The 14724-nt window shown below is 47.0% G+C and overlaps 1 protein-coding gene across 1 annotated transcript in view; it reads left to right on the top strand.

Moving 5' to 3' along the window:
* LOC142591262 (glutathione hydrolase-like YwrD proenzyme) overlaps positions 1–14724 on the top strand; it is a 116973-nt gene that overhangs the window by 46841 nt on the left and 55408 nt on the right. The window contains exons 5-6 of the mRNA XM_075703600.1: positions 2470–2725; positions 10733–10901. Of these exons, the coding sequence (XP_075559715.1) occupies positions 2470–2725; positions 10733–10901 (425 nt within the window). The remainder of the gene's footprint in view (positions 1–2469; positions 2726–10732; positions 10902–14724) is intronic.

Here is a 14724-nt window from a genome sequence, read left to right as displayed (position 1 = left end):
AGTTTCTGGCGCTGATAAATTTGCACAGACTGTTTATGCCATCCGGTGGGCATGTTCTTCAGCCGCTTACTGACCTGTTGCATCTCGACTAAAATAAAAGTACCACGACCTTCCTCTGGTGATCGCAGCATGAACACTCCTTCCAGGAAGCCAAAACGCGTTTTGCTACTGCAGTGTTGCTGATTCATCCATTACCTGATGGCCCAACTCACCTTATGCTAGACGCTTCGACCAGGGCAGGGAGTGTACTGTAGTAACACAATTCCAGAGACGGGGGCCGCTGGGCACCTTCTCAAAGCGCCTCAAAGTTATAGAATCTTGCTATATCTCCTTCGGAAAGGAGAGGTTGGTCATCTAGAGTGCTGTCAAGCATTTGTGTTTTTTTTTGTTGAACGCTGTAACTTTTACATTCTGAACCTCCACAAGCGGCAATCCTTCGTTTTAAAGTACAACAGTTCCTCGTACTAGAACGTGATCTTCGGCTACTTTCTTTATCTTCGAATTTTCTACGAACATCCGCCGTATCTCTGTAACCGAAAATCACACCTGGTTACGCACTGTCATGAATCGGCGCTGCGCCTGCTGGCACTCTCAATTTCCAAGCTCTAGCCTCCACCCAGCAAAATGTCCGCGAGCTGCGCCAATTGCGGGAAAAAGGCAATCGCTCCAGCTTGCGGAGGTGTCGCTTCCCTACACAACAACACACTGGTCACGTGTGACACATCGCAAGCAGCTCCTCGCCCTTTCGTGCCCCATCAGTTTCCCTGGCTGATATTCTATTCACTGCAGGGGGTAAGCCATCCCGGCATCAGGGCGACACATAAGTTTAGCACAGACCGTTTCGTCTGGCCAAGGATCAACAAAAGTGTTCGAAGCTGGGCAAGAAGCTGCCAAGCCTGTCAAGCCGTGAAAGTGACCCGGTGAACGGGTTCAGGGGTGAAGCCGTTGCGATCACTAGAAAGCCATTTATATCACGTGCATTCAGACTTTGTGGGGCCGCTTCCACCTGCCAGGTTTCAGGTACCTCCTCATGCATGTCAACCGGCAATCAAGGTGGCCTGAGGCGACGCCTCTATAACAAATGACAGCCGAAACAGAGGCAGAAGCATTTCTTGCTACGAGAATATCGCGGTATGGTAAGCCTTTGGGTATAACTACTCACCGAGGCCGACAATTCCAAAGCTCGTTTTTTTCTACCTTGACGACAATGCTCAGCACGCACCTTCATAATACCACGGCTTACTGCCCACAGAGCAGCGGCACGGCATACCGGCTCCACCGACAACTGAAGGCGTCATTGACGGCCACGCTCGACAGGCATCACTGGGTGTAAAGGCTAGCCCTTTTACTACTAGGCCTGCGAATAACAATCAAGAATTGTTTCAAAATCAGCGGAGCCGAGATGATCGATTGGACGGCAATCCGCTTTCCAGACCAGTCTTTAGGCACCCAGCGAGGTACTTCGCCAGCGGCTGCGTTGAACTTAGAGAGGTAGGTTAAATTCCTGGTTCGGTCAGTTTCCACCTACGCCCTCACGTATCGCCCGCGGGAAGCCTGTGTCTAGTTTCCCTACATTGGACACTAGCACGAACGTCTTTTTGTGTCGCTGCTCTATCAAGCCACCATTGACTCATTCCTATGAAGGCCCTTGTGTGTGGTTTCGCATTCAGGGAAACCTAAACTTTTGATATTCGTAGCAAAGAAGAGACAACGTCATGCGACCATGTGAAATCAGTTTACCTTGAACATTAACCCTTCTTTTCTTCCGCCATTTACAGCTAAGCCTCTGGTATTCTAGGGAAGACGGGAGCCCTTGGAACGACCACCCGTCATTTTGTTGCCCCCAACGTAGGGGTCATTGCCCCTTGGTCTAGAAATGCAGTTTGCCTCGCCGTGGGGTCTTTGCCCTGCTGCTATTCGAGGCGACCGAACAGCGGTTGCACGACTTGGGCGCCACCAGTGCTACTCGGGAAACTTGCTTCTGCATTTGAATAAATATAGCCGACTCTCTCTTCTCTGTATTCCTTGCCACCACCAAACCAAGCTGCCAACAGTATCAACACGTATGTTCCATTGCGCGATGAGAACTCAAAACTTGTATAACGAAATAGTTCTGCTGGGACCCGCAAGGTGGAGATAGGCAATTATTAAAGGGAAAATTAGACATCTACCCGATCGTAGCACTTGCTACAAAGGAAACTCATACGGATTCCTCGAAAGAAAAGCCTCGCAGTTGAAGCAAAATCGCGGACCAGGACGACTTTTTCTTCAACTGCGAGGCTTTTCTTTCGAGGAACCCGTATGGGTTTCCTTTGCAGCAATTGCTACGAATGAGGGGATGTTTATAATTTTCCCTTTATCAAAGCTAGTATGAATGCCATTTTAATCTTGCTGACGGCTGAACGCAATAATTGTTGAGTGTTATTTTGTTCAACACAACTGTGCCGGATTTGTTTGGTGTTGCCACAGAGGCTTGCCAAGGAAGGACCGCGTGTCGTATACGAAGGTTCCGTTGCCGATGGCATAGTGGACGCCGTGCGTTGTGCGGGTGGTGTACTGTCAACCAAAGATCTTGCCGATCACCTGGCGTCCACGGAGTCCCTGGAGGTGAAACCAGTGACGACGACATTTCGAGGACAGGTCACGGTGCACACGACCCCGCTCCCGACACAGGGCGCTGTGCTCCTTGAGGCGCTGAATATCCTCGAAGGCTTCGATCTAGAAGGTAATAGGTGGAATGTACTGGGCGTCTTGTGACAGCTGCGAAACCGAGTTTCTAAGCCGATCTGTTTTAGTTAGCAGTGTTCTCAGAAATTGTATGTGCAGCAATAACGAAGAACGCTCAATACCACCAGTGCTTTTATGTGATTCCTCAGTCGAATATCCGAATTTAGACCCTTTTTTGCAACGTTAGCGTTTGCGAACTACTCATATACATGCACTGTGCGTCTGTCCGCTTTTCGTATATCACATTGAATCATTCCGCAGTATCACGCAAATATTGGTACAGAAGCATAGAATTGGCACCCCATTGACCCTCATGCTTCGGTCATCACAGAGGGATTCTTTAGTAACTGCATTCCAAGTAATTCTTACAGATAGGTGTAAAGCAATGTCAAAGTGACCATTCGGAGAGTAAATATTTATTTTACAATGTGTAATATTGAAACTACACAAGAGTGGATATTCAGGTGATTTTGTGGTTCATGATGTTTTCTTAACATTGGTACAACTCATACATATTCAAATAAAATGAGCAAAGAAATACCTTGTTCTTCTTATGTGGCTAGAATCAGGAGAGTAAAATCTTTACACTGTGTTACGTGATAGCTAGCAATAGCTTGTAGACGAAGTGAAAAATTCGCCCATAAGCTCCAGTGGGAGTTGTCTAGGTATGCATTGTAACATAATAGGTAACAAGACCGACAAGGCCGCCATCACTGTTTATTTGAGCCATCCCAGCCCCCCAAATCTTCGTCTTCGGAAGCACCTTTGTCGATTCTTCTTCTGCTAGGTTACACTTTCGCACTTTCCTGCGTCACTCTTGCTGGGGTGATAACGAAGGACGTTGCTTGTGCCCGCAAACTTCAGTTGTCCATTATTTAAATACCCCACAGTACACCTTGTTGCACTGATAACTTGACTACTTCAAAAGGTTGAAGAATTTTTGCTTTACTGGCTGGTAGCCCTTTACGAACGAGCAGAAGGTCTTGTAATCCAACATTGGGCGTATGGCATTGACGCCGCTTGTCAAAGTGAAACTTCATGGCTTTTATTTATCTGTATCGCTCCTCAGACAACTTACACGAGAAGAAAGGAGGCTAACCGAGGGGCCCGATTTTTTTTAAAAGTCATATCGTAAGAAGCCAACAAATACTGGCACCAAAAACAACGTAGGGGAAATTACTTGGGCTCAATAAATGAAATAAAGAAACGATAAATAATGGAAATGAAAGTGGATGAAAAAAGTACTTGCCACAGGTGGGGCACGATCCCACAACCTTCGCCTTTCGCGTGCGATGCTCTACCAATTGAGCTGCCGCGGCGCCGTTTACCCATCCACTTTTCTTGGGTAATTCTGTTTTCCAAGTATAAACCTGGGAGTGTTAGCCAGCGCCACCGCTCACAGACCTTGGCGGTGGATGTGGAACATTCTTTCAGCCACAGGCGTATTGAGAACGTGAACTTCTTGGGTTGAAGGCAATTGGTTTCTGGAAGGGAGTTGGTAGAGCAACGCACGCGAAATGAGAAGTTTGTGGGATTGCCCCACCTGCGGCAGGTTTTTTTTTTTCATTCACTTTCATTTCCATTTATTTATCGTTTCTTTATTTCATTTATTAAGCACAAGTAATTTTGCCTATGTTGTCCTTGGTGTCAGTGTTTGTCGGCTCAGATGTTTTGCAACGTTCAGTTAGGGTTAGCCTGTCTGCGATTCCAAGCTCTTTGTCGGCGCTTCGATGTCTAACTTCACCATAGGCAGCAAAATACGATCTCCACCAAGTACTGCTTGTATGAGCCCTGTTATGACGAGCCGGAGCAGCTTATAGCAACATTTCCAGCCGTCGTTGAAATTTGGATACATCGACATGAATGTTTCAAATCGCGTATCACCATCTCCACCATCCCATATCCCTGCGGGTGATAGGGCGCACAACGACGCAATGTGATGCCGCGGTTCTCTACACTCTTGTATCTTCTCGCTAAGGAATGGAGGCCCATTGTCCGATATCGCAACCTTCATATCGGAGAGTATGCGTTTGTCGACGAGGGCTGGGGCCCTCTTTGTGTCTTCCTTTCTAGGCCGTGCAGCCGCCATTCTGGTACATTGATCTATTGCGACCAGAAATGACTGAGTTTTGTGCACACTTGGGTTTCTATTTTTAAGCTCGGTGAAGTCTACATTTATGACTTCAAAAGCTTTGTTCTAATGTTCAGGCAACACAAGCTCGTCTGGACTTGGCCAGTATTTGGCTTTGTTTATATGCCACAAATGGCAGGACCTTACATAGTTTTTCATGTCTGTTTTCACATGCCTCAATTTAAACCACTAAAAATCTTGTATATGCGCCAGAAACCTCTGTGGCCGCCTGACTATGGAGTCTCGTCGTACAAGTGGAGTATTTTCGAAACAAGAGCCTCGGGTGCCATCAATTTTCCTTTTTTAATATATAAGTCGTCGCATCCTTCCCATAGCTTGGTCATCTCAATCATCTCATGCGCAAGCTCAATGGCCAACTGAGACAATGCACCAGCGTCTGTTCGATGGCTGCCTGAACGATGGAAGATTTCGAAGTCATATTGCTGTAGTTAATTTATCTAACGGGCAAGGTTCGCTCTTGGTTCCGACATGTTCATGAGGTAAGTCAAGGCTTGGTGGTCTGAGTATAATTTAAATTTTCTCTCATTAATAGATGACCGGAAATATCGCCCTGCCGTTAAAACAGCCAGGGCCTCCTTCTAGGTCGTAGTATAGTTAACTTGACGAGGGCTGAATGTGTGGGAATAGTAACCTATTACTCGTAGCTGCTGACGTGGTAATGTTCGTGTGTCTCTTTGGTATAAGACTACCCCAGTACCGTAGTTAGATGCGCCATTATTCATCTCAAAGGGCATGCTGAAGTCAGGTAACGTAAGCGCTGGGTCAGACGATGTACGATGTACAAGTTCCTGGTTGGCTGCCTCACATTCTTCAGTCCAGAGAAAGAGGGCACCATTCTTGGTCTGTTCAGTCAATCATTTTGCTATTTTAGCAAAAGCTTTGAGAAATTCTCCGAAGTGGCCAGCAAGTACAAGAAAAACTGTGAGTGAATGCAAATCATGTCTTTTCGTGAGCTTGAAGATTCGTTGCACAGGCTTTTGTTTGGTGCTCGTTGGGACACCATCAAACACCCTTCCAAGATAGTGTACCGCTTGAAGATTTCACTTTTTCATTCATTTATCTTCAGATCTGCATCGTTAAGCGATTGCAGGGTAGTGGCCAAATGCTCAGAGTGCTCTTTTTCAGACCTCGAGTAAACTTTAATGCCATCAATGTAGACGTTGCAAAAGTGTCCAATATGTGGCTTCGAAAGCTTATTCATCATCTTGCGAAACTAAGCTGGTGAATTCTTCCAACCAACATGCAGTCTACTCTATTCATATATGTCATGTGGTGTCACAACTGCTGAAAACTTTTTGGCCTCCTCTACTAAGGGCACTTGCGAAAAGCCCTTGCAAAGATCCAAATGAGAGAAGACGCTGCAAGCATCAGTTTCGTTGATAATTTTGTCGATATGTGACATTGGGAAAGGGAACAGGTAAATCTGTTTGTTAATTTGACGGTAATCGGTGCAAAGTCTATACGTTCCATCTTCTTTCGCTGATGTTGGTAATTTAATGGTAATCCGTGCAAAGTTTATACGTTCCGTGTTGTTTCGCGGCTGTAGTGATAGGTGATGCAAAGGCAGACGTGGAGGGTCAGGTAACACGAGTGTCGGGCATCTTCTGCAGTCCTTCATTGAGCCATACCTCCTTATCTCGCGAAATGTAAGGCTTACGTATCACAACTGTTGTATCTCGAAGCTCGAACAGTACTTCAAGCTTGAATGTAGGCTAAGTATAATGTCCTACACAGAGGAGCTCCTCGTACGTGATGTTGACGTTATCCGCTGTAGCGGGCTTCCGAAGGCTTTCACTAAATTGGGAGAATGATGATAACGGACGATTATCCTGAGTAGTAACTTGGCCATCCCAATAAAGATTTACATGACGCCCTTGCATTACTGGGCGTGATAAAATCATTTGATATTTTACTCCATCGAGGGCCAACGTTCTGGCTTTGATATTCTTGCACTGACACGTGACAATTACCTCTGCCCACTCATTGTGCACTTACTTTTGGCCTTCGTTTGCACACACGCTGACTGCAAAATTTTTCACTGTGTTCAAGACCGAAATATGTTTCTTGTTTACAAGGGTGATGGAAGCTCCACTGTCAACCAACGCGCTGACTTCTTTTCCATTTACTTGAACGGCAGCATATACCAAGTTCGTGTGCTCTAAAAAATATATTTTGTGTTGTGGTCGCGATGAATTGTAATCAGGGGTGTGTGTAGCTGCCTGCCTGCTTTCCTTATGATATGGGACTTGATTATTCGGTGGGGCCAGTTAATCTTGGTATGTCACATTATCGAAGCTGCTCACAGGTAGCTAAATAGTATAACACGGCTCTTTTATATTCTGTAGTAACTCTTCTGTGTTGTTTGACTTTCAAAGCTGAACATGACACCGCATGTCTTCCGGAAGTATCAGCATATTGAGTGCGACAAATGAAGCCTAGGATAGAGCAGAGTAATCTTAATGCAGCAGTCTCCATTTTTCAGAAAAACAGCCAAGAACCATCCCGGAGTTGTGCTTGTAAGACATAGCTTTATCCCAGCTATGAAGCTTGTTCTCGCCGAATGAAAATGAAAACTGCGTTTCCAGTCGTTCCATGGGCGTTCAGCTATATCAGAAGCTCGAAGCCCGTGCGATATCTTTGCACTACCTCCCATGTACAGACGCATGTTCATACTTTTGTCGTTATCCTCTCGTCAGCAATTTTTCTCACAGGCGTATTGCTAAAAATCAAGCCATTCCTTGGCACTCCTGTGTACGACCAATCTTAGACCTCCGGGCTGACAAGTTTCATGGGTGTCTTTCTCATTTGCCGCAGTTTGCTATGCAATAAAAAAAATCAAGTAGTGTCTGCTGGTGCTTGCTGTTTTAATGACGATTTATTTGGAAGCGGATCGCGCTGAGAATAGCGCCGGCGATGATGAATGAAAATTGGGGGAGTTGAAAGGTGAATAAGATCCTCAAAGCTAAAGTATATTATATATTTATTGTAAATAAGAAGAAGCGCCGCCTTTTCCACTTCTTGAAGTTGGTCGAACAGCGAAGTTGTGTTAGTTACACCGAGTGTCACTACAATTAAGTCAAACTTCGCAAGGAGTCTATATTGTGAGTCTTCCGGTTCACCTTTTTTCACCATATATTCGCTTATACGTGCTTCGCGTGGTGAGCACGTTATCGGAGTGCTGTTTCTTGAGGTTCTCCCAGTGGTTTTGTTTCTTTTTTGCACGCGGGGATTCTGTCTGGGCGGCGGTTTACATGGCGCAGCTCGAGGTTGACCTCCCGGCGCTGCCGATATATTTCTGTGTTTAGGGCGCGCGCTTCAGGATGAGCCACCCGGCACTGCCTTTAAACTCGGTCCTATAGCAACTGGACTGTTCGCGAGCCAACTCTCGCTGACGCTCGCGGTAAGAAGCTTCTTTCTCTGCAGTACGCACTACTCGTGGTATTCCCGTAGTTGTAGCTCGCATGGAATGTCCGGAACAAAGAATCCAAAGCTCCGTATATTGGGTGTAAGCCCCACCACTGGAGATGGGCGTGCTGCAATCGTTTTGACGATTTGTTGGATTAGTTTGACGACTGACGTGACTACCGGCACTTCTTGCTGGCGCAAGTCACGCGTTCCCCGTATTGCGGTTCATCGCTGGGCACTGTTCGTTGGCCGCAAACCGCTAGCATAACATTTCTTTCTATCACATAATGGGGGAATCAATCGTCGATAAGTTATCTGCCAATCTGCCTCGATCGGAATATGCACCGTATGACAACCGTGCAATGTTCGCGTATAAGATAGCACTCTCACAGGGGTAAAGGGTTCACTCTAACCCCTCTCCTCCTATTGAGCTCTCATTCTCCTCTCCCACTAGGTCACGTGGCCCCTTTTAGCGAAATATGAGAAGACGGCACATGGCCTGCATAAACAGCTTCACTCTATAATTCGCTATATCGTTGAGTAGTGCTGTTAGCACGTAATTTTCTTTATTTCCTGGGGAAATACTTGACCACAATTAGCAGGAAAGTCCATACCCCCCGTGGCTCCTTAGGGGCTATGGTGCTGGGGAGCTAAGCTCGGGGTCTTGGGATCAAATCCCGGCCATGGCGGCGGTATTTCAATAGGGCCGAAATGCAGAAAGACGTTAATAAACCTCAGGTGGTCGAAATCTACCGAGCCCCCATCTACAGCATGCCTCTCAATCAAATAATGGTTTTGAAACCTAAAATACTATAAATAATTTTTGGGGCAATCATGCATACGGAAATGTCCCAGTAGGTAGAGAAATGAAGGCGTTTCTAACGCATTCTTAAGCGCTTAGCGGAACTCCTTGCCTCGTGACATTTCCGGCGTCCCCAGAGCAAAAAATTCTGGTTGAATCTGCGTCAGGATAGATGTGGACATTATTGTGATTGGCATAAAGGCAATGTGGTGGCACACAGCATTGGTCACCGCAGAAACGCGCCATGTATCACGCGTGTTTACTGCCCGTAGTTCACTCTCTCGCTTCCCCCTGGTGACGCCTAGTCATCCAGCCGCCTGGCTGCGGAGTCTGTGGGTGGCGCACGTGTGAATTAATATCTACACAAAAATTCCGGTCTATATATTACGCAGGTTCGATCACCCTGCAGCGGATGAGTTTTGAACGCTTTTCAGTCATCGAAGAGCGAGACGTACGCCCAGTAGCCTACAGCGAGTGTGCCCCCCGTCGTTGCTCAGTGGCTATGGTGTTGGGCTGCTGAGCACGAGGTCACGGGATCGAATGCGGCCACGGCGGCCGCATTTCGATGGAGGCGAAATGCAAAAACACCCGTGTACTTAGATTTAGGTGCACGCTAAAGAACCCCAGGTGGTCAAAATTTCCGGAGCACTCCACTACGGCGTGCCTCATAATCAGGAAGTGGTTTTGGGCACTTAAAACCCGATATTTTTTTTACCGAGTGATTCACAAATATACGGGAAGAAGGTTCATTGCGCTAGGTTGTCCCAATAGGGTAGCGTAGCTATATCACGTGAGGTTGTTATATCTGGCTGCCATGAATTAGTCTTTACAAACATGTTTCGTAAAGCCTGGTACCTGCGCGACGGGAACAAAAGACGGGGCGAGCCATAACATGGGTTCTGTGAGTAATAACACAAAAAAAGAACGTCGTCCAGGATAGAAACTTCAGAAGCAGGGGACGACTTGGTGTAATCTGTGAATGTATAGCAGAACCCAAGTGCCTAATGATGCCAGTTTTGTGTCTCGCAATGCGCTTTGTCTCTTGAGCCCTGCTACAAGGCTTCGAAATGCACCAAACCATTCAGCTCCAAGTTGTTCTTATGTTGGGCAGCCATATACGCAAATAAACAGGTCAGAAGAAGGCGGCGTTAGGAAGAATGATGCGTTTTTGGGGCAGCAAAGTTATGGACCTCAACACATAGTACGAACATACGCTGACATGTTTCTTGAGTTAATAAGACGCGTAAATGTATCACAACACTCTCTTATGGAAGTAGCAGCCGTAACTATGGCATGGTTATCCGCGCCAGTCGTCTGGCCGAGTTGTCTGTATGGCCAGCGGTGTTGTTTTGTGGCGCGCAGCATACTTGTATATATTGCCGTTATTTATGTCGTTGATTTGCGCCGCAGAGCAAGGTGCGCCTTGCTGAAAGAACCGATAACCCTGCGAAGGCTGCAAAAGGACTATGCGCGCAGCTGCGACGATAGTAAATCGCTACAGACCTATTCACTGAAAATGTTTAGGTGTTTATTTGTTCAATATAGAGCGTATTGGGATAAATTTTGTAGTTCTAAGCAAGCAATAATAAACCGCCTTCCACATTATTGTAAGAGAGACAAACCTGACATGGCACTACTTTTCCCAGGCCTCCAGAATGTTCCGGGCCAGTTCGAGCACGTCATGATCGAGGCTCTCCGCTACGCTTCCGCCGACGGGCTGCGCTACATAGGCGACCCTGGTGCTGGAGGCTCTGTCGACCAGATGCTTTCTCAAGAGCGAGCATGCCAGCTAAGAGCTTTGATAAAATTTGACAGGTACGATCATTTGGAACACAAGATTTGTTTTCGCGATTTTATGAGGAGGTCACTCACCAGCTCTTCTCCCTAACTTTCTCTGGTGGCTCGTGGGTCCAGGGGCTCACTACGACCGTCATCGACACGTGAATGGGAAACAAGGCATTTGAAGATAGCATATCTTGGTAAACAATTAGAAATACATAGGGACAATAAAGTGAGGGAAGAAAATCACTAATTACACCATCCAAACTACGCGGCGTTGTTCGCTATTGCCAGCGCCCGCTTTCTGCTCGTGGACACCTATAGATGCCCGATGTGCTTCGGCGGTCATAGAAGTAGGAGCGAGCTGCTGCCGTGGCTGCAGTTTCGAGGAGGCGAGACTGCAGTAACATAGGTACCGCAAAATGCCAATGCACGACTGCGAGATGCCAGTCCTCAACTCAGCCTTGACGCGGAATCGCCTGATATCACCAACCGAGCCATGCCGAGAGCTTGGGAAGGTGAGCAAATGGACGACGTAGCCGCCCGCACCCACTAGACGTCCAGGACGGGAGCTGCAGGAACACTTGGCAGAGAGGGTCAGTAGCCTCGTCGCCAACGAGATCGAGGCGCTTCGAGGGTTTTTCTTGCAGACGTGGTTGCGTCTGTCCAGTACAAAAATCTAACACTCCCTGGCACGTCGCTTTCAGGTGCCGCCCGTCGCACCGCATCCTGTCACACGCTTACTCTGCTTCAATGCAGGCCATGTCGTACTCAACTCGCCGCGATGAAATTGTAACTACAGTTCACAGCCTTCAGCATGATTCTGCTCATTCTATGACTCCGGAAACTGAGCCCGTCATTATCATCATCATCATTAGCCTATTTTACGTCCACTGCAGGACGAAGGCCTCTCCCTGCAATCTCCATTTACTCCTGTGTTGCTCCACTGGCACCACCAGTGGGCGCAACCAACCTGGTAGCCATAAAAATTCTCAAGCACACAGCCACAGGGTTAGACAAGGTTCCCGTGGGTCTGATTAATGAACTAGGACCAAAAAGTAAGGAAGCTCGGTTGAAATCAGTAGAAGAATGCTTACAAGATAGGCGAACGCCAGACAGCTGGCAACAAAGTGGTATGAATTGAATTTATTAAGACAAGAACGAAAAATGTAGACTTCACTAATATCGACCGTTGACCATTGAATCGGTGACGTACATTCTAGCTATGCTGGTGATTAAATTAAAACAGCAAACATGGGCAGAACATAATGGCATATTGGGAGAACTTCAGAATGGTGACAGAACCAGTAGACGTCTGGATGCTAACTTATTTGTTCTTACTCAGTGCATTGAAATTCCAGAGAAGAAAGGAGACCGTTATATGTGGCTTTTTTTTAACATTACAGGAGCGTATGACAACGTGGACCGATATTTAGTGTGATACACTCGAAGGGTAATCCTTAGACAACGACCGTACACAGCGCTTGACAGAGAGCTACCTAGAAAATGGAGCTTTTGAGTAGGATGGAATGAGGAGCGAGGAGAAAATTGATAACAGCAAGGGACTGTCACAATGGTGCCCTCTATTTGCAATAGTTGTTATGATGTACATGGTAAGGATAAAAGTGGTGTGGAAGGAATGAACATCGGGTTATTCGCGCTTATTAACAGGTGGGCCGGCGGGGGATACCAGAGTAGATTCATTAGCTTCGAGAGTTGTTTTATGCGGACGACATTGTGTTGCTTCCTAACTGGCAATGTGACATGCAATATCTCGCTAATATTTGTGGACGGGAAGGTAAGAACTTAAGGACTTAGGATTGCAGTTTTACTTTAAAAATCAGTTTTGTATAGTACTGAATGACAACAGCGAACAGAAGGTGTCATTGCAGTCCCAGGAAAAACGGCGGTAGCAATGCATACGTTTGGTGTATGAATAAACGAACTGAACACACACACATATATTATGATATATATATATATATATATATATATATATATATATATATATATATATATATATATATATATATATATATATATATATATATATATATATATATATATATAATATTACGGAAGAACGAAATGAGAGAGAGGAAGAATAAGATCCCGAGACGCTGGCTCCTGCATGTTGTTGGTGGTCAGCCATCTTCACTACTCGGACTCATCTTGCATATATACTGTATGCACATTCTTTCTCTATACCTAACATCCCCATAACACATTGGTGGAAGGTGTCGGGTACCACGGCTGGAAACGGAGCTCCGCAGGGGACGTCGCAACATCGTATGCACTATGAATGAGGGTGAGCATGACGTCGTTGGCACCTCCGACGTCAGCGTCGCCAGCTACGTCGCTGTCACCTTCGGCGGTTGTTGTGCAACCCAAGAATCCCGGAACTTTCTGCGTGACTGATGGTGCCGACTTTGAGTGGAATTAGTGGAATCAACTGATGGGACCCTACGCTTATGCTAGCTAACCACTTGTTCTACGTAAGAGGGACGGCAGAGGTGTGGTATCAAAACCACAAAGAGGAGCTAGCCAGCTGCGACCAATGCAAAGAAAAGTTGACAGAGTTGTTTGGCAAAGCAGCCAGCCATAATATTGCCGCAAAGCAGGAACTGACCTCCCGTGCCCAATCCCCCACGGAGTCCTATGTCTTGTACATCCCGGACGTGCTGGCACTTTGTCGTAAAGCCGATCACGACGTGAGAGAAGCTGAGAAGGCCAGGGACGTGCTTAGAGGCATTGCTGATGACGCGTTTAACCTTCTCATGTGCGAGAGCTGCTCTACAGTTGATGCAATTACTAAAGAGTGCCGACAGTTCGAGTAGGCCAAAAGCCGACGCGTCTTGCAACCATTCACCAGACTTGCCTATAATGCCACAACGTCGACGTGTGAAGATCAACCCGCACAGCAGCATGCGTCGGCTTCAGATTACGTGGTGCGAATCATTAGACGTGAACTGGATGCGATGGCACCCGCAGCTTTCTGTTGGCGTTTTCTGTTCACATTTTCAGTACCCCTCATTCGCCATGACCTTCGTTCGCCATGAATTGAAAAACATTTGTTTACAATATGTGTGTCCGGTCGCCAATCCCAGAGCCAATGAACGCCCCTCTACTATTTTTTCTCCACCCCGACCCTTCTCTCCGAGTTTTCGTAACCTCACGGAGTGGACAACTGCGGACGACAAGCCGATATGTTTCACCTGTTGCAGCATTGGTCGTGTCGCCCGATACTTTCAGAACTCGTGGCCCTCAACACTTCGCACTCCATCCAACCTGAGCCATTTTGATGGGAATGCCCGCAATGTTTCGCCCACCGCCGAGCCCAACAGCACCAACAGCTCTGCTAGGAACGCGTGCTACAGTAGCTCACCGTCGCCGCGCGGACGCCAGTGTCGTTCACCGGAAACGCGTCGCCCATCTTCGCGTTCGCCACCGCCACGCCGCCTTTCCTCCCCGGTGGCTTTTGGTCACACCCTGTTGGAAAGCTATGAAATGCAGCCCTCGGAGGTGGTGCTGCATTGCCTTCTAGAGCAGCAAGTGCTCTGTCTGTGCCCATAAGGAGAAATGTAATTGACGTTAAAATAGACGGTATACTTGTCCAAGCACTCGTAGACACTGGAGCCCAGGAATATGATAAATGTGGTTGCCCACGTGGACGTTTCAAGAAGGTACTCACCACCACAACTGCCCCGGTGCTTCGTGTGGCAGACGGCGGCGTGCTGGTTGTTCTTCGAATGTGTACAGCTCGTTTAGGTACAGCCAGCCGCCCTGCTTCCTTTATCTATGCTGTGGTCGACAACAGCCCTCACGTCGTTATCATTTGCTTGGACTTTTTATCCACTGA

This window comes from Dermacentor variabilis, chromosome 8 (assembly GCF_050947875.1).
Source record: "Dermacentor variabilis isolate Ectoservices chromosome 8, ASM5094787v1, whole genome shotgun sequence".
NCBI classification, from domain to species: Eukaryota; Metazoa; Arthropoda; class Arachnida; order Ixodida; family Ixodidae; genus Dermacentor; species Dermacentor variabilis.
This window is presented reverse-complemented; position numbering and strand designations above follow the sequence as displayed.